At 50.9% G+C, this 19,602-nt stretch overlaps 1 protein-coding gene across 7 annotated transcripts in view; it reads right to left on the bottom strand.

Annotated features, from left to right (window-relative positions):
- Positions 1-408: 408 nt before the first annotated feature.
- Positions 409-19,602, bottom strand: part of DYSF (dysferlin) — a 233,776-nt gene continuing 214,582 nt past the window's right edge. For all 7 annotated transcript variants that reach the window (XM_008060561.1, XM_008060554.1, XM_008060576.1 and 4 more), the window contains 9 exons: positions 19,217-19,356; positions 17,925-18,013; positions 17,592-17,687; positions 17,066-17,207; positions 12,022-12,121; positions 7,713-7,891; positions 5,880-5,989; positions 4,398-4,545; positions 409-673 (listed from right to left, as the gene is read on the bottom strand). In XM_008060561.1, coding sequence (XP_008058752.1) covers positions 635-673; positions 4,398-4,545; positions 5,880-5,989; positions 7,713-7,891; positions 12,022-12,121; positions 17,066-17,207; positions 17,592-17,687; positions 17,925-18,013; positions 19,217-19,356 — 1,043 coding nt within the window. In that variant the 3' untranslated portion in view covers positions 409-634. The remainder of the gene's footprint in view (positions 674-4,397; positions 4,546-5,879; positions 5,990-7,712; positions 7,892-12,021; positions 12,122-17,065; positions 17,208-17,591; positions 17,688-17,924; positions 18,014-19,216; positions 19,357-19,602) is intronic.

The following is a 19,602-nucleotide window of genomic DNA, read 5'->3' as shown; positions in this document are numbered from 1 at the left end:
GTCAAAGCCAAAGGCTTGGTGGCCCTCCCTGCCTGGAGGATTTCTGTCTCAGCCTTTCCTTGGTGCTCTCGTTTTAAAAAGTGGAATCTCTTCTCCAGCATGGTCAAAGAAACCAAAGATACAGGTAACACCCAGGCAAAGAATAGGCAGGGTGATGCCGGAGTGAGGAGGGAAAGGGGAAAGTCTGCAGAGGAGGGGAGCCAGAAAATGCTGGGTCTTTAGGCAAGCCGGACACCAAGCCTCAAAGCCCACCCCCAACCCACCTTGTGAAAGAATAAGCAGCCCACTGCCTCTCCCTTCAGAGACTGGGCAAGAAGTGACACACCCCCTACCCACCCACCCAGACACATCCCCCTACACAGTCACACCCTGTTCAGGTACCACAGAGACATACACAGTGACACTGCATTGTGGTTCGAAGTGTTTTATACTGAAATACATCTGGGCTAATCCAAAAAAGGGTTGAGTTGGGGGAGAAAGAAATGACGAATAAAGGCTGATCCCAAGGCTCGATGTTCGCAACTCTTGGAGCACATGCCGGTCCATCGGTCTATCTACCCACCCTGACAGAGCAGGCAGGTCAGTCCCAAGCAGGCAGGGTATCCCACACTTCCTCTTCCAGGCAGGAGAGTCCTCAGCTGAAAGGTTTCACTAGCTTCATGGCAGCATAGTTCTGGAGGGAGGGAAGAGACAGAAATACATGCAGATTCCATCGGGGTAAGCACAGTCAGAGCAGCTGTCTGGGATCTAGGGCTCAGAGGAGCAGACTGAGCTGGGTGTGCTGGGAAGGGAGATTCATGGCTCTTCAGCCCACACCTGGCCCTCACCACCTGCCATCGCACACTTGGCTCAGCACTCCACCCTGCCTGGTGCTCCCACCAACCCGGCAAACTGAAACCTCTTGAAGCTCCTCTCATGCCCTCAGCTCTGGGGACCAGAGCTGCCCAAATTGCTGCCTCTCCCCCCCCCCCGCATCAATCCAGGCCCACTCCCAGGTTCCAACTGGCTGCCCAGAGGGCTCTGAGCGTCCAGGGCCTGGTCTCTTCCAACAGACAGGTGCTAAAGGCAGGGCCATGATTCTTCCCCCCATACAGGAACCCAGGGCTCACAGGTTTTGACACCTCTGTCCAGAAAGCAGAGAGAGAAAGTTGATGACCCACGACAAAGGCCAGTACCAGAGATGGGTTGCCCTTGATTAAGCCCTGCCTGCTTCAGGGCTGACAGGAACCTACCCCCGCGACTTCTCCCCCCCCAAAACCATGAAAACACATACAACACAACACAGGGCTCCTAATTGGGACAGTATGTTCCCCAGCGCCGGCCTGGGCAAGCCAACTCTGGAAACAAAGCCGGCCCTCCTTCCTAGCCAAATCACCTCCTGCGTCTCCACGCTGGCCCAGCTCCCGGCTGGCTCTGAGGAGGGAGCCGAAAGGAATCAGACGGGCTGCCCCTCATCCCCCTCCCAGGGGAATTTCCAAAAGGGTGCAGGATTAGGCCAACTGGAGAGGCACAGCCCTGTCCTTGGGCTCCTCTCTAATAGGCCCTGCTTGGGGCAGCCACTGTCTCAACGCCTGACATTCAGGTGAGGTCACCAGGGCCCAGGCCTCATGGGTCTGCCGGCCAGGGAATTGAGTGACTTGGGTGGAGGGAGGCAGGATCTGCCCAGCTTGTAGCAAAGACCTGCAGGCAAAAACAGTCTGCAGCCTCAGTCTCAGGCTGCCCTCTTCATCTACAGACCTCTCACCCAGGGATCTGATGCCCACCTGCCAGCTTGGGGCTAGGGAGGCAGGATCCATATTTTAAAGCAGACAACTTCCAGAAGAACTCAAAGGGGACTAATGCCACTGTTGGGGAGCCCAGGAGACAGGGAGGGGCTCTGACCAGGGCCCTCCAAAGTGCCACTCTGCTCCTGTCCTCGGGAATGAAGAAGAACCACAGGCTGGAGTGACTGGAAATCGTCTCATCTTCTCCCACCCTGGCAGTGAGGCCCCCTTCCCAGGCCCCTGGAGACCAGGGACTGTGGCACAAGGGCCTTGCGTGGCAGGGGCCAGCTGGCCAGGGCTGGGGCTAGTCACACAAAGGGCAGTGGGGATGTCACTGTGGACCCGCCCCTCCCCTCTCCTCGGCTCTTTAGGAGGAAGCTTGGCTAGATGTGCGGCACCCCAGGGAAAACAAAAGTGCTTCCCCAACCCGTCTCAGCCTTGGAAGACCAGAGCTACCCTAGCGCAGCCCCCTCCTCATGCAGGTGGGAGTGATTTGCCAAGGTCACACAAGAAGGCATGGGTAGAGCCAGTACTCCTGACTCCAGCTAAAAAGAGCTCTGTCATGTACAATAGGGTTTCTCCAACCGTGAAGGGCCCATGCACAGATTCTCCTCAGCAGGCTTGGGGCTGGCCCAGGACTCTGCATTTCTAGAAGGTTCCCTGGTGATGCTGATGCTGCTGGTCCTCCGGCCCTACTTTGAGGAGCGAGGGTCTGCCCAAGCTCTCTTTTTGCTCAACTCTCGCTACCTGAGCCTCATTGTGGAGCGTTTGCTATTGCATGGTAGTTTTCCTTGTTCTCGGGTTCTAATGTCTCCCAGGAGGACGGAGAACTCCCCAGTGGCATGAGCCTCATCATCTCCTCCCTCATGCCCACAACACACCTTTACCCCAGACACACACATGTGCTTGGAGCTTCCACCACTGAATGGTGGCTGGCTGTCCTCCGAATGAGAGGGGGAAGCCTGCGACAGACCAAGAGAAGGGAGCTGCCTGGGCCTGCGTCATGGGAAGAAATACCAGATGGAAGTCTTGGGGCCTGATCCCAGATCGCAGGTCACCATGGAAGATGGCTTATGGCCCAGGACACCACATGTGCACATGTTCTTCCATGGTGTTGTGTTTAATCTTGTCTTCCTTAGCTTAAAGATGGCCCCAAATATACATATCAGGTCCCCACGACCTCAATCCACTACAGGACAGCAGTCATATTTTGCTATAACTTTTCTTGCTGAGGCTCTGACAGGGCGCCTCTGGTGACCACAGCCAGCTTAGAGGGCCCGGCCTGTAGCCAGACTCATCACCATCCTGGTTCTAGAGTTCTAGACTCTTCCTTGTCACTATGGCCCCAAGGGAAACTGGGGCCTGCACATCCAAACCAGACAGGTCTTTCTGCTTCTCCTCACAGTTTTGTTGTTAAAAACTGCATGGGGTAGTTTGTGGTTTTCACTCTTCCTCCTCCAAGGCACATTCTCCTGACACAAAGTTGTGAGGGGCACCCCTCCTTTCCCCCTCCTGGAGGACTCACAGAACAAAGAGCTTGCCTGGTAGTAGTTCCCTGAGCAGCCTGTCTGCTGTGGAAACAATGCTCTGGGCCCATGGTCTGGTGCTGACCAGGACCCAGGCCTGCAGTGAGAACCACAATGAACCCTGCACTGGGAACTGTGTACTGACTGCTGTGCAACCGAAAGCCAGTCTCTTTCCCTCTCTGGGTGTTTGTGTCTCTACCACTAAAATCAGGGCATCAAGGGCTGATCACACCACTCTCTCTACTTTTATATAGACTTGAAATTTTCATATTAAAATTTTTTTTAATTTTAAAGGATATTAGAAATCAGGTCTGAGAACACTGCAGTCCCTTCAGGGTCTGAAGTACCAGAGACACTCGGGGTCTGGAGCATTTTCGGGGATCCCTGAAGAGCAGTGAGGGGTGTTGGGGAAGAACAGGCGGGCCCCTCCTCCCCCAAGCAGTATGGCCCTGGTGAGCTGGCCAGCTGGCTTCTTACCAAGTGAAGGGAAACCCATATGGATACTAAGCCAAGTGAGGAGCCCCTGGGCCAGCCTCCTGCTCACTCCAAAGTTTCCCACACCCACCCTGCTACAGAAGACAGGATACTCTGTCAAGGTCCTCAGCTGGGCACTGAGACCCCCCCCCCCCCCAGCCGCGGCTCCCTTTCTCTGGATTTAGCAAGTGCCGTCCTCAAAACAGAGTACAAAGGGCCTTCTCCTGTGCTCTGCCATCCTCGTCTTATCTTCCCTTGCAGACCCAGTTCCATGCCGCCATTCAAGAAAGTCCCCAGTCCACCCCAGCCCATCCCAGCCCAAGGGGCTTCATCTTCTGCTAACCCCTTGATTACATATTCTAGGGACTTGCTTAAGACAGCTGGATCTCCCTGTCAAGGGCAAGAACTCATTAGACTTAGAGCCCCCCCAAGGGTAGGACTTGGCATCCCTGCAGAACAGGGACTCCTCTGAATCGGAACTACGTCTTTTCATCAGACCAGGGACCAACTACCCAAGGACAGAGTTACTTCCCTCCATCAGATTGGGGAGCCCTTTGAGGGCAAGGACGGACTCCCCCACTAGACCAGATCTCCCCCACGGCAGAGTCCGTGCCTCTCCCCAAGGCCTGCTCACCGGGAAGGCATAGACGAAGATACCCAAGAACAGCAGCAGGATGAAGAGGATGATGAAGAGGATGATGGCACACCGGAAGCGCCGCCACAGGATGAACTTCATCGTCTTGTACGGGGAGGTGAACCACAGGAAGGAGGTGTCAGGGCGCCTGGAAGCGAGAGCCCAGAGGTCAGCAGGGCACCCTCTACCAGGGTTGCTTTCTCCAAGCCCTGCTCACGACTTGCAACAGCAGGTCACACAGCCCTGGCCCTCCACTGTCTTCCGCCAGGACGTGCCAAGCCTCGAGGGCCCCAGCCGCAGTCCCTAAACTAGCCCTTTGTGTCTGCATTCCCTCTCCCCTGAGCCTTTGCTACAACGTCACCCGTACCTGTGCTGTCCTTCTCTTCTGAGCACTGCCAATCCCTCCTCACCCCCAGGGGCCCAGTTCTCTGTTACCCTCTCCAGGACATCATCCCTACCTCTCTCCTCTTCCCAGCCCAGGGCTTAGTCACAAAGGACAGATTTTGAAGCTGGGCAGAGCTTCAAGGGGCTGCCACATTAGGTGAGAGATTGGCCCACTGAGCCCCCAGATAAGTCAAGCCATCTTCCCAGATACACAGATGAGCTCCCAAACTCAAAACCTTGCAGGATTTGGTGTTTCAGTCACAGCTCTGTTAACATCTGATTGCACATCTCGTGTCGCATGGGTCTCTCTTTTCTCTCCACCTAGATCCCAGCATCTTGGGATAAGAGTGCTTCTACTGCTCTGCCAGCCCAGTGACACTCAAGATAGCACCGTGACTTGTAAGCCCATCTGTGCTAAGTCCAGCTTGAACCAAGAAGGCCAATGGGGAAGGATCTGGCAGACACAACCCTGAGCCCCACAGCCATCTTTCAGTAACTGCTCCTGCAACTGTTTTCAAGGTATCTATAGCCACTCACTTGGTCTATCTCCTTACAAGGTCTGTGATGTAAGGAAGACAAGGACTGGTCTCCCCATTTCACAGATTGGAAAATTAAGGTTGAAAAACCATTTGAAAGCCACAGAGACACCATAGGCAAGACATGAAAAGCACATGGTAAGAGGAAAGATCTTGATCAGGCTCCAGAGTCAATCAGACCAGATTAGAGGATTTTAGCTTCATCAATTTCTTAGCTGGAGTTACCTTATTTAATTTTGCTGAATTGTTTCCTCATCTGTTATATGGGGATAATAATAACTATGCAGCAGGACAAGGATGGACATGACATACCACAGTGTCAGCATGTCATGTGACAGCATGCTTGGCACACAGCAAATGGGCACCCAAACAGTGCCTGCTTCTTTAATTAGCTGAGAAGCCCGTGTTCTTTGGAACATGCCCCCCAACTTACTATGTGGCTTTGTCCAAAGTCACACCCCTCTCTGAGCCCTGTGGGCCTTGTGACTTCTCATGACTATGCAGACCGTGGCCTACACCCCTCAGACCCCTGGGAGTCAGGGGTCAGGGGCTGGACACTAACCTCGGGTCCTCAAGCCTGGGGTTCATGTTGGGCTCATCCCGACCCTGGCCAGCAGGCCGTTCCTCATGCTCGCTCTCTGCCACGATCTCCAAGGTCATTTCCAGCTTGCCCTGCAAGGACAGAGAGAACTTGGGTAGGTGCACAAAGTCTCTGCCTGGGGAACTGAAAAGGAGCCAGGCCAGGACAGACACAAGGCCACTTTATTTTTTATTTTTTAAAGATGTAGGGCTATTCTGACCATAAAAGCAGTATCTACTCCTTATAGAACATTAGAAATTCAGCAGTGTACACAGAAAGGATAATATCGTCCATACTTCCACCACGTGGCGACAAGCACTGTTAACATTTTTACGCATCATAGATGTTCTTCCCCATAAGCGTATGAAATATCACACTGTGTATATACAGTTCTATAGTTTTGTTTTTTTTTTTACTTAGGAATATATTTCACTATATAATTATATATTCCTTAAAGTTTGGTTTTTAAATGACCGCAAAACATTCTATGGGATGGTTGACCATAATTTATTTAGTAAACTACTTATTTTGGTTCATTTAGGTTGTTTCCAACTCTTTGATATTATAAATAAAGCTGCAACAAACATCTCAGAACCTAGATGCTTACTTTCATCTGATTATTTCTTCAGAAGAGACTTTAGAAGTGGGATGGCAGAGTTCAAGGGCATAAACATGTTAAATCTGTTGCTGTATGTTACCAAATTGCTTCCCCACTCAGTAAAACCATTAACACTCCCAGCAGAAGCAAATGAGGGGGTTTGTCTTTTTGCATCCTTAGTAGCAATAAGCATTTCCATTTTTTAAACAAAAAAATCTAATTTAGTAGACCAAAAAATGTTATCACATTTGCAAATGTAGTAGTCCCCCCATCGTCAGTTTTGTTTTCTGAAGCTTCCATTACCTGTGGGACAGCACAATAAGATATTTTGGCGGAGATCACATTCATATAACTGTTACTACAGTATATTGTTATACCTGCTCCACTTTATTACTAGTTGCTGTTGTTAATCTCTTGCTGTGCCTGGTTTATAAACTTTAGCGTAGGTGTGTATGCATTCCTATAAGCATAGTAGATGTAGGGTTCAATACTATCTGCGTTTTTAGGCACCCATTGGGGGTCTTGGAATGCATCCCCCAGGGATAAGGGAAAACTACTGTATTCCTTTATTTAATTACTAGAGGGACTAAACCTTTTTTTTCATGTTCAACAGATTACTATAATTCTTTTGTGAGTTATCTATGTATGTTCTTGTCTCATTTTTCCTTTGGGGTGTTAGAATTTCTTATTACAAGTCTTTCTATAACAAGGATATTTTATTTCAAAGACCACTTTAAGGGTTGACTGGCTGCCTGCCATTTCTAAGTAAACTTTCGGGGATTAACTTCCTCTTCAGGGCTCCTCTAGACTCAGGGAAAGGATGGATCTCCTAGTTATCCCCCCTAAGTAGACCTCTCAGCAAGAAGAACAGAACAAGAATGGTCCCTCAGAGGGTCCTGCTCAGATGGGAGAGGACGACCCCTGTCCACTCACCCAGGAGCCCAGATCAGAGGAAAACCCAGAACTCAGACAACTATTAAAGCCAATGAGCAGAGTAGTACCTTTCTATTTAAACTGGTTTCTCCTGGGAGGTGAGCCTCCAGGGAGAAGAAGGCTAGGAATTGAAAGGGAAGAGGGAGAATGCCTTGGAAAACAGAGAAGGAGGTCAGGAGAGAGGGAGGCAGAGGAGGAAGAGCAAGGATGGGTTGTCCGATGATTTCTATGGAAGGAGCTGCCCCATGCTCTCTCTCCCCCCAGGCTGGAGGAAGTAGACGTACCGCCAGTATCTTCTTCTCACCCTCTTCTGCTACACAGGGCCACCAGCCCTTCACTGTTTTCTGCTCGAAAAGGGACACAAACCATTCTGGGTGGAAAGTGTCATCCAGCTGGTCCAAGGAGCACTTCCCGGCTGTCTTGGCTGGCTTGGGCATGCGGTTGAGATCTAGCTGCAGGGAGCCTACAACAGAGAGGTGTTTTTTGGCCAAGTGTTTCTCAATCACTGCCAGTCTGAAGCTACACTGAGGCAGGGCAGATTCAAGAAAAGCTCTGACTGTCACCTCCTCTGTCCCCAGCTGAGCCATGGTTAAAATCTCACAAACTCTCCATCTCCCTACCCACTGCCTCTCATTCCAACCATATAGCTTCCCATTAATCTACTCATGTATCCACAGGCCAGATCAGCCACCCCTGTTGATTCACCCTTAACAAAGCTGTCCACCTATTCAACTGTTCACCTTCACCATGTGCGACACCATTCATAACCCATTGTCTACAAACATCTATCCATCAGTCTTTAAAATTGTTGTTAATAGCCGGGTTCACTGGCTCAGCCTGTAATCCCACACTTTGGGAGGCTGAGGTGAGTGGATTGCCTGAGCCCGCGGGTTCGAGACCTGCCTGGGTAACTTGGCGAGACCTCATCTCTACAATAAATTAAAAAAAAAAAATTAGTCGGGCATGGTAGTGCGCGCCTGTAGTTCCAGCTACTTGGAAGGCTGAGGCGGAAGGATCGCCAGAGCACAGAAGGTTGAGACTGCGGTGGCCAGGAGCGGCCACTGCACTCCAGTCTGAGCAACAGAGTGAGACTCCAACTCAAAAAAATAAAAATTAAAATAAATAAATAAATAAATAAATAAGTAAATAAAATTGTTGTTATTGTGGTAAAACACATATAACACAAAATTTGTCATTTTAATCATATTAAGTGTAGAATTCAGTGACATTAATTACAGTCACATTATTGTGCAACCATTATTACCACTATTTCTAAAACTTTTTCATCCTTCAAATCCCTGTACCCATTAAGCAATAATTCTCCATTCCCTCCTTCTCTTGGGCCCCAGAAACCTCTACTTTCTGTCTCTCTGAGTTCACCTATTCTAGATAGTTCATATAAGTGGTATCACACAACATTTGTTCTTTTGTGTCTGGCTTATTTCATGTTTTCAAGGGTCTTCCATGTTGTATATATCAGTAGTTCATTCTTTTTGTAGTTGAATAATATTAAATTACATGTATACTCATATATACAGGGATGCTCATCCTGTGTATACACATTCTATATATACAGGTTGAGCATCCTTAATCTGAAAATCTGACATTCTAAATGCTCCAAATTTCCAAAGTTTTTGATTGCCAACATTACACCGTAAGTGGACAATTCACACATAAGCACTTAACAAACTTTGTTCCATGCACAAAATTACTTAAAGTATTGTCTAAAATTACCTTTAGGTTATGCGTACAAAGTGTATATAAAAATAAGTGAATTTTGCATTATACTTGGGTCCTATCCCCAAGATATTTCATTGTGTATATGTAAATAATCCAAAAGAAAAAAAAATAAAAAAACACCTCTAGTCCCAAGTAGTCAAATAAGAGATTCTCAATTTATGTCACGTTTTGTTCATACATTCATCTTTTGATGAACACTTTTGTTTCCACCTTTGGACTACATATTGTGAATAATGCCACAGTGAACACTGGCCCACAAATATCTGAGTCCCCCTTTTAAGTCTTTGGGGTACACATCTAGGAGTAGAATTGCTGGGGCATATGGTAATTCTGTGTTCCACTTTTCGAGGAAACAACAATCTGTTTTCCACAGCGACCACATCATTTGGCATTCACATCAGCAATGTATGAGGCCTCCAATTTTGCCATATCCTCACACCACTTGTTATTTTCTGGTTGTTATTATTATTATTATTGTCATCTTAGTAGGTGTGAAGTGGTATCTCATTATGATTCGTCCATTAATTTTCTTCATCTACTCACCTAGTTATCCAAGCAGTCATCTTTTTATACTATTTCATACTCTATTTCCCATTTGAAATATGGTGCCAATATAGTATTAAGTAAATATCAGGATACTAAACCACACACAAGCACACGTACAATTATCCCGCATGGTCTACAAAAAAGACTCAGGAAACACAGAATTATCTCTGGATGGTTAACAATTACTCCAAAAAATAAAAATATATATATTCCAAAGGCATAAAATATGTAATTATAAAACACATTATGAAAGTGGAAAAGGGAAATCCTGTAGACTTAAAAGGTAGCATTTGTAAATGGTTTTATTAAGTTTTATTTTTAAAAATAAAGGATGTGCCTGTTTTAACTTTGTTTCGAACACTGTTAGTAAAAATGCAAGAAAATTTTCTTCTTTTAAAAATTAATTTTCTGAAGCCTAAATTCCTTTTGGAAAGATTAATGCCAAAATCTTTTAAAGACTGTAAGAAAAATACTCCATAAAAAAGTTAAAAGTGCATGAAACAAATGGAAGAAATGTTTGTAGTGTATGCTTAATATATAAAAAGCTCTGAAAATCAATAATAAAAGATGATCCCACAATAATATGAATAATACATACATTTTTAAAGTTCTACCTTACAATTAATAAGAAAAATGCAGATAAAAATTAAAAGAAGAAATCATATTGACAATTTTTTAAAAATGTAACAGTGCTAGCAAGCATGTAGGAAAAATGGCACCCTGTACAAACAGGGCGCAGGTGGGAGTATAAACAAGCAAAGCCTTTTTAGAGGCAAATTGAACAAATGTTCCAAAAACCATTAAAATGTACAAAGACTCTAACAAATCTACTTCTTAGAGTTGAGGAATGATAGGCACAAAGGGTCCAAAGATGAATGCATGAGGGTGTCTCACATTGGAAAACTTGGAGATGACCTGAGTTCCCACCAAGAGACCATCAGTTAAGAAAAACAGAGCCCATCTGTGTGATGGAACACCAGGCAGGCATTATAGGTGATGATGCCGATATCAACTGAGATAGATGCCTACCAACCAGAAAGGATGCTCATGAAAGATTAGGCTTTCCAAAAATCAGGATATAAAACAATATGTGTAATATAAACCCATTCATATACCTATGAATATATGTCACAAATGCATGCATGGATATATGTATATATAAAATACACACGTACCATACATATGTTTGTTTATACCTGAAATAATATATTATACAATCACATATGCCAAAATGTTAGTGGGTGTTGTCTTTGGGTGATGAGATCAAGTGAGGCAGGAGGTGTTGCCTTATCTGTATTTTCTAATTTTTCTACAGGAATTATGTACAAAATAATAAGCAAAATAACAAAGGTCAAACTTTTTATACCCTGACTCTTTCACAGTGAAATCCCCTCTGTGCCTTGGGCCAGGTCAAGTGTGCGTGGTAGGGGACAGGAGGAAGAACCAGATGACCAGGTAGCCCTCTCTCTCCCCATGGCCAGGATCTGCACCTCAGAATATTCCCCGCAGGGGCCCGAGGGCTCAGCAAGGACCACCTCATCTTTTAATCAAGGGCCACCCAAGGAGGGTCTCGATGATCTGTCCAAGGCCACCCTGCTCCTGACTTCCTGCTCCCCACCGGGGCTCCTGACTTCCTGCTCTGCCTTTTTCAAAGGTTTGCTTCTTTAAACAAATTGAGATAAAATTCACATTACACAAAATTCAGCATTTTAGCCATTTCAAAGCGTACAAATTAGTGGCTTTTAGTATATTTATAGAGTTGTATGACCATCACCGTCATCTAATTCCAGAGCACACTCATCACCTCAAAAAGAAAAAGAAAACCTGTACCCGTCAGCAGTCATGGCCCACGCCCAATCCCCAGTAACTACTAATGTACTAGGACAATGCTCTATGGATCCCACTTCTGGGGACATTTCATATCCACACATGAGGACGAAGAGTGACGTGAGCTGTCCCTTGCTGGGCTCAGTCTGTGTCAAGTACTGGCTTCAGCCTGTGCTTCCTCCACTTCTTCACACAACAGGGACACACCATCGAACACGGCCCAGTCCTCAATGCCACCTCGACTGACAGGCCAACCCCCGGTGGCCACTGACCACTCTGACACTGCTTTGTGTCTCATACTTCACTCAGCACTGGGGACCTGCAACCTTGAGGGCAAAAAGTAGGACCACTCCTCCTGCCTGGCTTCACAAAGGGTCCAAGAGTGACACACACAGCTACACACACACACACACACACAGTGTGGGGGTTCCAGAGCAGCCTTCTATGTGCAAAATGGGAACGATCAGTAATGGTGCTTACCCAGAAAGTCGTCAAAGGAGAACTTGTCATTGTCCCAGATCTGGAATACCACTCGGGCTGGGATTTTGCTCTCAGTCTTGTCCAGCCTCCAGAAGGCATCCTGACCCAGGGTAGGAGCAAAGCAGGAAGCAGAGAAACAAGGTTAGAAAAAGGCAGTCGTCCCTTCCAGTCTAGAAGACTGCCTGGAGGGGGCGGTGCGGTGGGACGTCCCTGGTGGTCTTGTCAGAGCCTTCCCAGGTGGGAAGGGCAGATCCCAGAAGGCAGTGTTCAGGGACCAAAAGTGTACCATGCAAGCTCACTTCACATAAGATGGCTCCTGGAATCCACCCCGTGCTGTAGTCAAGGCTGTGGCTCTCATTTTACAGATGATAAAAGAGGGACTTGGAGAAGGTAAAGGAATTTGCCCAAGGTCTGACCACTAATAAGTATAACAATTGTCTTTTCTATACATCAGCCCTCTTCCACTAAGAACTCCTTTATCCTTCTGACAACCTATGAAGGAGGTACTATCTTTACAGCTGGAGACACCAAAGCAAATAATTTGTCCAAGGTCACACAGCTAGGACAAGGTAAGCTGGGATTCAAACAAGGCCGTCAGGTTTTAGAGTCCTACTCTCCACTTACACGTGATCTTGCATGAGCGGCTGACCTGGGGGTCCCCCCTATTCTGCCACTAGGAAGATCCCTCAGCACCCTGCTGTACGGAGCAGGCACTGGGACCTGAACCCCAGCTCCTCCCTCTCCACTCCACCCACCTTCATTTCCAAGAGCTTGCCCCAGGGCAAAGCAAAAGCCCTCAGAGCTGGGAAGTTTCCCCTCTCCTACCAAAGCAAGAGGGGCCCTTCTCTCTCCACGCCTCCTCCCTCATACCAGCTTGCCCAGAACAAGGCTATCTTGGGCTTCTTTCCACCAAGGCCTCGTGGAGCAGCTGCGTGTGCCCAGGCCTGAGTTCACCCCTGGGTCCAACCACGCTCAACCTAAAGGACTGTCAAGAGGGCTTTCCTGCTCACACTGTCTTGTTCTCTGTTCTCCCAATGCAGCTTTCCCTGGGTGGGTGGCAAGGACAGGAAACACTGCAAGCATCTGGCAGATGTGGGTGCCAAGGCCCAGGTGCCAAGTCAGATGAGGGCCCTGCACCCAGTTCTGCAAAGGACAGGCTCGTGGGAAGTCGAGGATCACTGCTGAGGACACACGGTTTGCCTGCCCCTGGATGCCTGGTAAGCACAGCCCTTCTGCCCAGCCAGGGCCTCCTGTGTGGCCACCCTGTCCTCACAGGCTGCTCCTGCAGACCCTGGGAGCTCCTGAACCAAAGACCATGACCCTCCTGCCCCATGCATAGTGGTCACCATGTGAAGGCCCCAGCCACAGCCCACACTGCCGCCTGGGTTGGAGAAAAGGCTCGGGTCTCCAGCGGGCCCCTGGCCCCCGGCCCTCTGTCTGGTGCCTCCCCCCTTTCCGGGCCCCAGCCCTTCTGCAGGTGCCTCCCTCCTCTGGCGAGCTTTTATGGCCAGCTCCGCAGTCCCGCCTGCACGGGCCGCCAGCATCCTCCATTCCTCCGGCCGGCTCGGTTTATGGGCTCGGTAATGAGCCAGAGGTTCAAACGGCCCCTGGTGGGAGCAGCTGGGCTGGGGCTCCAGCCTGGGGAATGAGCCCCCCCAGGTCCCAGGCGCTCATTATGCTCCTGGCCTGGGCCCTTTTACTAGCTGTTTATTTGCAGGGTGGGTGCCTGACGCACAGGCAGGCCCCAGTGGGTGTGCTGGGCTCCAGGTGGGGAGCCGGCCGGGGCAACCAGTGGTGGTTCAAAGCCGCCGGATGAAAGGAGACCTTGTATTTTACGACAGTCTCGTCTGGTTAATGGGGTCCCTGGTGGGCCTGCCTGCCAGAGGCCCTGAACCCCACGGCAGAGGGCTGGCTCTCAGACAGGCCCGGGGAGCCCAGAGGCTGTGCAGTGCCCCCACGCTAACCCACCCCAGGCTCCGTCCTTTAGCCCAGCCCAGCTAATTGGTGCTCCACTGTGGGCTCGGCTCTGCCTCCCCCCGGGGTCCCTTTGCCCACAGAGGGACCCGCTGGCTCTGCCTCGGGCCGGGCTAGATCCCCTCTCCCGCTTCTGGTTGACTTCAGAACCTCCTGGACTCTGCTTGTTTCTCAGCCTCTTCTTCCGACCTTGTCCCCTTCCTCCCTCTCCCCAGAGCCTGGCATGGCACAGAGCTTCACCACACCCTCTTGCCTCCCAGCCTCCCAGAGTGCCTCTGCCTCCACGCTTTGACTCTTCTTCTTCCCCCCACCCTACTCGCCCTGGGGGCTCCTCTTGCTCCCATGTCTGGCCCAACCCCATTGGCTGTCAGGCCCACCAGGCCCTTCCATATCCTCGGCCCTCTCTTCCTCTGGAGCAAGGACCATAGGTCCCCCCACTCTCGCCTTCCTCCTGACCAGGCCCCTGACACAAAGACAAAATCCCATCCTTGCTAGAATGCAGCCACCCCAAGTGCTTAATCAGCAACTGCAAATGGGTCCCCAGAACCCAGAAAGGGTAGCCCCTTTCTTTGCTACCAATCAGTGCCCCCTCCCCCTTCCTCCCTCCCCCGACAGCTATTTCCAGCCCTTGTCAATGGTCTCAAATCATCTGCCACAGTGCCAGATGCTCCTTCCTCTTACCTAAGAGAAAAAAACAGAAACCCCTTCCTTCACTCTTTGCCCCAATGTCCACTTGTCCCAGTGAAAGGTGGTCCTGCCTTCCACAGCCCCGGCTTCAGTCACCATCCATGTGAGTCCCTGTAGATAGGCCCTGGGGGTAGTGCCCAGGTGGCCCTCTCTCCTGCATTCAGGGCTGCCCTCCCTCTGTCCACAGTGAGGGGACGCCTGGCAGTGCCTGTTTGATTGGAGCTTTCTGGACAGACGCAGCGTCTGCTTTGTTAAAGAACAAGCTCACGATGGGCAAACACACTGAACAAAGGCACAGAGGGTTAAGCCCACAAAGAGTCTAGGTTTTCCTTTACTTCCTAGGACCCTGCTGCTCAACCCTGCTTTCTGGCAGTCACTACACAGTCATCCCTGGGCAAAAGATTCCATTTAGATTTGTTTCATCTATATTTTCTTTTGTTGGATGGTTTCAGAATATTCAGCAGAACCTGCTGGTTTCTCTAAAGTGCAGGTGGCGCTGAGTGTTAGGTTGGGAAGCGTCATTCAGGGAGGATGCAGTGGAGAGAGTTCAGGGCTAGGCACCCAAGTACAGTATATATTCCCTTTGGGAGAGAGAGGGGAGTCATAGAAGCTTTGAGTCTTGAAGCCTTGGCACCCACTGAAAGGAGATGGGGCCAGCAGAGCCTAAACACCACAGAGGCATCTGCCCTCTTGAGTGGGGGAACGCCTCAAGGTGGAAATTAATGTTGAGTGAGATGAGGGTGGTCAGTAGCTCCAGCAGGGAACCCTCTGCCTCCAGCCAGCCTGGCCCTAAGGCCTTCACTGCCCACAGAACCCCTCCCTGTGCTCTGGTGGCTACTCCCTGAGGGCAGGTCCAGTGCTACCAGGAGGAGGCCAGCCGCCCTCGAGCTCTGCCTGTTTCAGGAGTAAAGAGTCTACGGCCCAGATGAGACCCAAATCAGGTGATGCTGAGACACGGAGACTGAAGCCCCCAAATCCAGCCCTCCTCTCTGGCTGATATTGGCTGGGTCTCCCCAGGTGCCTTTGGCCTGCAGTGAGAGAGAGAGGTGGAGAGAGGAGGGCAGTGTCTGTAGGCCTACAGGGGCAGGTCACTCCCAGTGACTATTCAACTTGGACCGTAGCCACAGGCCCCGAACACAGATGTGGGGAGGGAGTAGCAGGAGGGTCTTGGCCAAGCAACTTCCAATCCCACAGACAACCCAGCATGTCAGCCAGGCTGGCCCTCTCGGGGGCCCCTCCCCCTGCATGGAGTCTGCCTGCTGCCCCTCTGAAGGCCAAGCTCAGACCCCATGACCCTTCCTGCTTCTTGATTTGTCTGGGGTAGGACGGAGGCAGTGACTTTAGGGTCTGGACTTAGCTACATATGACAGGCATGGCTCTGTGTGGTAGTGGAGTGGCCATGGGGTAGCAACATGGCTGGTGTCAGAGAAGTGGGGTACAGATATGGTATAGGTGGCTTCGGTGGTAATGAGAGCAGGAGTGGCAGCTAAGGTGGTACCATGAATGATGAGACAGTGTCAGTTGTGACACTGGCAGTTCTGGGTCGGTAGGTCATAGTAACAATAGCATTGGCAGTGGTGACATCAGCAGTGATGAGGCAGTGGCAGTGGTGACATCAGCAGTTAAGGGGCAGTGGCGGTAGTGACATTGGCAGTAATGGGAGTAGCAGTGGTGACACTGGCAGTGATGGGGCAGTGGCAGTGAAGACACAGGCAGTGATGGGGCAGCAGTGGTAGTGACTCTGGCAGTGATGGGACAGGGCTTGTGGTGGCTTTGGCAATGAAGGGGCAGTAACAGTGGTGACACTGGTAGTGATAGGAAAGTGGCAATGGTGACATCAGCAGCAATGGGGTACCATTGGTGGTGACACTGGCCATGAAGGGGCAGTGGCAGTGGAGACACAGGCAGTGATGGGGCAGTGGTGGTGGTGGCTCTGGCAGTGATGGGGCAGTGGTGGTGGTGACTTTGGTAGTGATGGGAAAGTGGCAATGGTGACATCAACAGTCATGGGGTACCAGTGGCGGTGATATTGGTAGTGAAGGGGCAGAGGCAATGATGACATTGGCAGTGATGGGAGTGGCAGTGGTGACATTGGAAGTGATGGGCAGTGACAGTGGAGACACAGGCAGTCATGGGGCGGTGGCAGTGGTGACTTTAGCACTGATGGGACAGGGGTGGTGATGACTTTGGCAGTGAAGGGGCAGTGGTGGTGGTGGCTATGCAGGGATGGCCCGTGGCCACATAGGGAGGGCACTGGCAGCTCTAATGGTGGTGGGGCAGTGGTGAGGTTGCCGCATTGGCCTGGCAAGGCCTGGGTGGTGGGGCCCTGCTACCTGTAGGAAGCCCTGGTGTTGGCACCACCGGGGGCAGAAAGAACACTCACCTTCTTGGCGATGGTGCAGACTTGCTCAGCTGGTAGGTAGTCAAAGGGGAAAATAAACCTCCAGTTAAAGTTGCCCTCCCCTCCCAGGGACCGGTAATGCACGTCTGTCTTCTGCTTGTGCTCTTCAAAGCCGACCATCCAACTAGACACACATGTTTTGAGAGAACAGTTCTCAGTAAGTCCTCCAACACTATAGACATCCTCAACTCAGGTAAAGGAAGGATTAAGGAGGCGAATGTGTGTGGTAAGTGCTCTGTAAAAATATTTCCCAGGAAATCTGCATGACACACAAAATAGGTCATAAACTGGAAAACACTCGAACTTCCTAGGCACTTCTGAGGGGCCTCCTCCAAACTTGGACGTTCAACCCAAAGTTTAGCGTGGAAGAAGAAATCTGGTGGAGAAAAGGGCAGAGAGCACTCCAGGACGCCCTCCCGGGACGCTTGCTTGTCCTCCCCTTCCTGTCCCAGAGCTCCTCCAGCTGGCCCAACCCAGAGGGAGCGGGGCAGGCAGGAAGACTCCCTACCCTTTCACATAAATGTCGCTCATCTTCTCCCCGGTGATGCTGAAGTCGTCCAGGATCACATCGCTGGTGTTCCAGATGACACAGCGCAGGAAAAACCTGGGACAAGCACGACTTGAGTCCGCACAGGTTTCCTACCAAAGGGTGGGTGTCCTCGGCCAAAGAGCCCAGAAGCCTGCCGTGGCAGGACGCTTGACCAGGCCCAAACCAGAGCTGTACTCTGTGACCCTGGCAGCTCGAAGCCTGGCGGAGGCACGACCTCCTGGTCTCACCCACAGCTGGCTGCGACCCTCCTGCCCCCCAGATCAGTTCAGACCCTGTGGCTAGGTAAGTCACCTTTTGGCTCTCCGCGGGGTGATGTTGAAGGGAGGTCCAGGCCGCCCCAGGGCCTTCGGAAACAGGTCGACCCACATCTGCACCTTCCCCTGTGGAGACAAGAGCCTGTTCTCTCCCACACTTTTCACTCAGTCAACAGGTACCAAGAACCTGCTTTGTGACAGACGCTAGGAGAGCAAGACAGAGACCCCCAGGACCTGGCAGGGAGAGGTTCACTGCCCTAAGCAGAGAACTGTGGGGCCAACTGCAAACTTGGGCCTGTGCCTTGGATCAAGGGTCAGGGCAGGCTTCTCAGAGACCGTGATGCCCGAGCTAAGTCTCAGTGGCCAGGAAATGGCATGTGCACAGTCGTGGAAGCTCAGAGAGCATGGTTTAGTCACAGAGGGTTCGGAAGGTTTCTACCATAGGACACTCCCCCCAACCCCTCTGACTGCCCCTCTGTCCCCTCCCTCTCTGCAAGCTGGGTGTGATCTTTGTTCCATCTTAGAGAAGAAGGAGCAGGGATTGAAGTAACTCGGTTAAGTCACTTATGCAGGGTCACAGAGCTAGAAGATGAAAGCTGAATTTCCACATCTGGTGTACTACTTTGGGGAGGCTGGTGGCCAAAACACCTGGGGGAAGAGAACACTCAGTTCCGAACAACAGAGACGACATCCTCTGGTGTTCACAAAGGCACCTTGACAGCTCACTTTGGCCGTTCTCTTTGCCTGTAACTTTCTCTCTCCGTATCCTTCACTAAAACCCAGTTCTGAGCTCACCTCCTCCAAGAAACCTTCCCTGGTCACTATCCCAAGTCTGCCGTCTCTGTGCTTACCCTCCCCTCAGCATGGGAGGATTCCCTTCCCTCTTCCTGATGACTGATCTCGGTGGGTTGCTCTGCCATTTGGTCATAGGGTGCCAGTGACACTGTGTGAGTACTCTGTGCAGCCTAGCCCAGGGTTGGGCATTGGGGACTGAGTTCCTGACAGATGGTGGTGGGACATGGGGCATCCTGAGGCAGGCTGAAACAATGAGACTTCAGAACAACTGGCAGAAGTCAGCAGTCAGGCCTACACAGGGGTGAAGGAGACAGCTTGGACGTGCTCCCCAGGCCTTGAGGGCTGGAGGTAGCCAGGGGAAGCCCAGCCCTAGAGGTCCCCTCATGGGCCAGCCATGGCCACCACTGAAATGGGTCAAGCAGGGATTAGCCAAATCTCAAGTTCCCCTCCAGTTCCTCTGGGCTGTCCATGTAGTCCTTGGAACAGGGCTTTCTGGGGTTCAGGGACTCCAGGGCCCAAGACTCACGGTCCTACCTGCTCGATATCTGGCTGCAGGGGGCTATAGAGGGGCCGTGACTCCACGTGCTCTGGGACCAGGCCCTGCTGCTGAAGGACGTGCAAAGCCAGACGCTCCTCCATCGGGCCCAGGTGTGGGTTCGGGATCCTTCCAGCATCTGCCCCAGGGAGAGACGAAAAAGTTGCAGGAGCCAGGAGAGCAAGGCACAGCAGGGCTGTCCAGGGAGCAGGTGAGCAGGGCTCCCTGAGGACCATGAGAAGCACTGATCCCCCACAGCCTCACTCTCAGCCCAGACTCGTGTTCTGGTCCTCACCTCTCACTCTCTGGAGGGGAAATCTTGCTGTCCACAAGCTCCAGGCTTAAAACCCAGATTCCCCGCTAAGGGGACTACAAAGCCTCTTCT

This window comes from Carlito syrichta, unplaced genomic scaffold (assembly GCF_000164805.1).
Source record: "Carlito syrichta isolate Samal-C Ts95f unplaced genomic scaffold, Tarsius_syrichta-2.0.1 Scaffold92612, whole genome shotgun sequence".
NCBI classification, from domain to species: Eukaryota; Metazoa; Chordata; class Mammalia; order Primates; family Tarsiidae; genus Carlito; species Carlito syrichta.
This window is presented reverse-complemented; position numbering and strand designations above follow the sequence as displayed.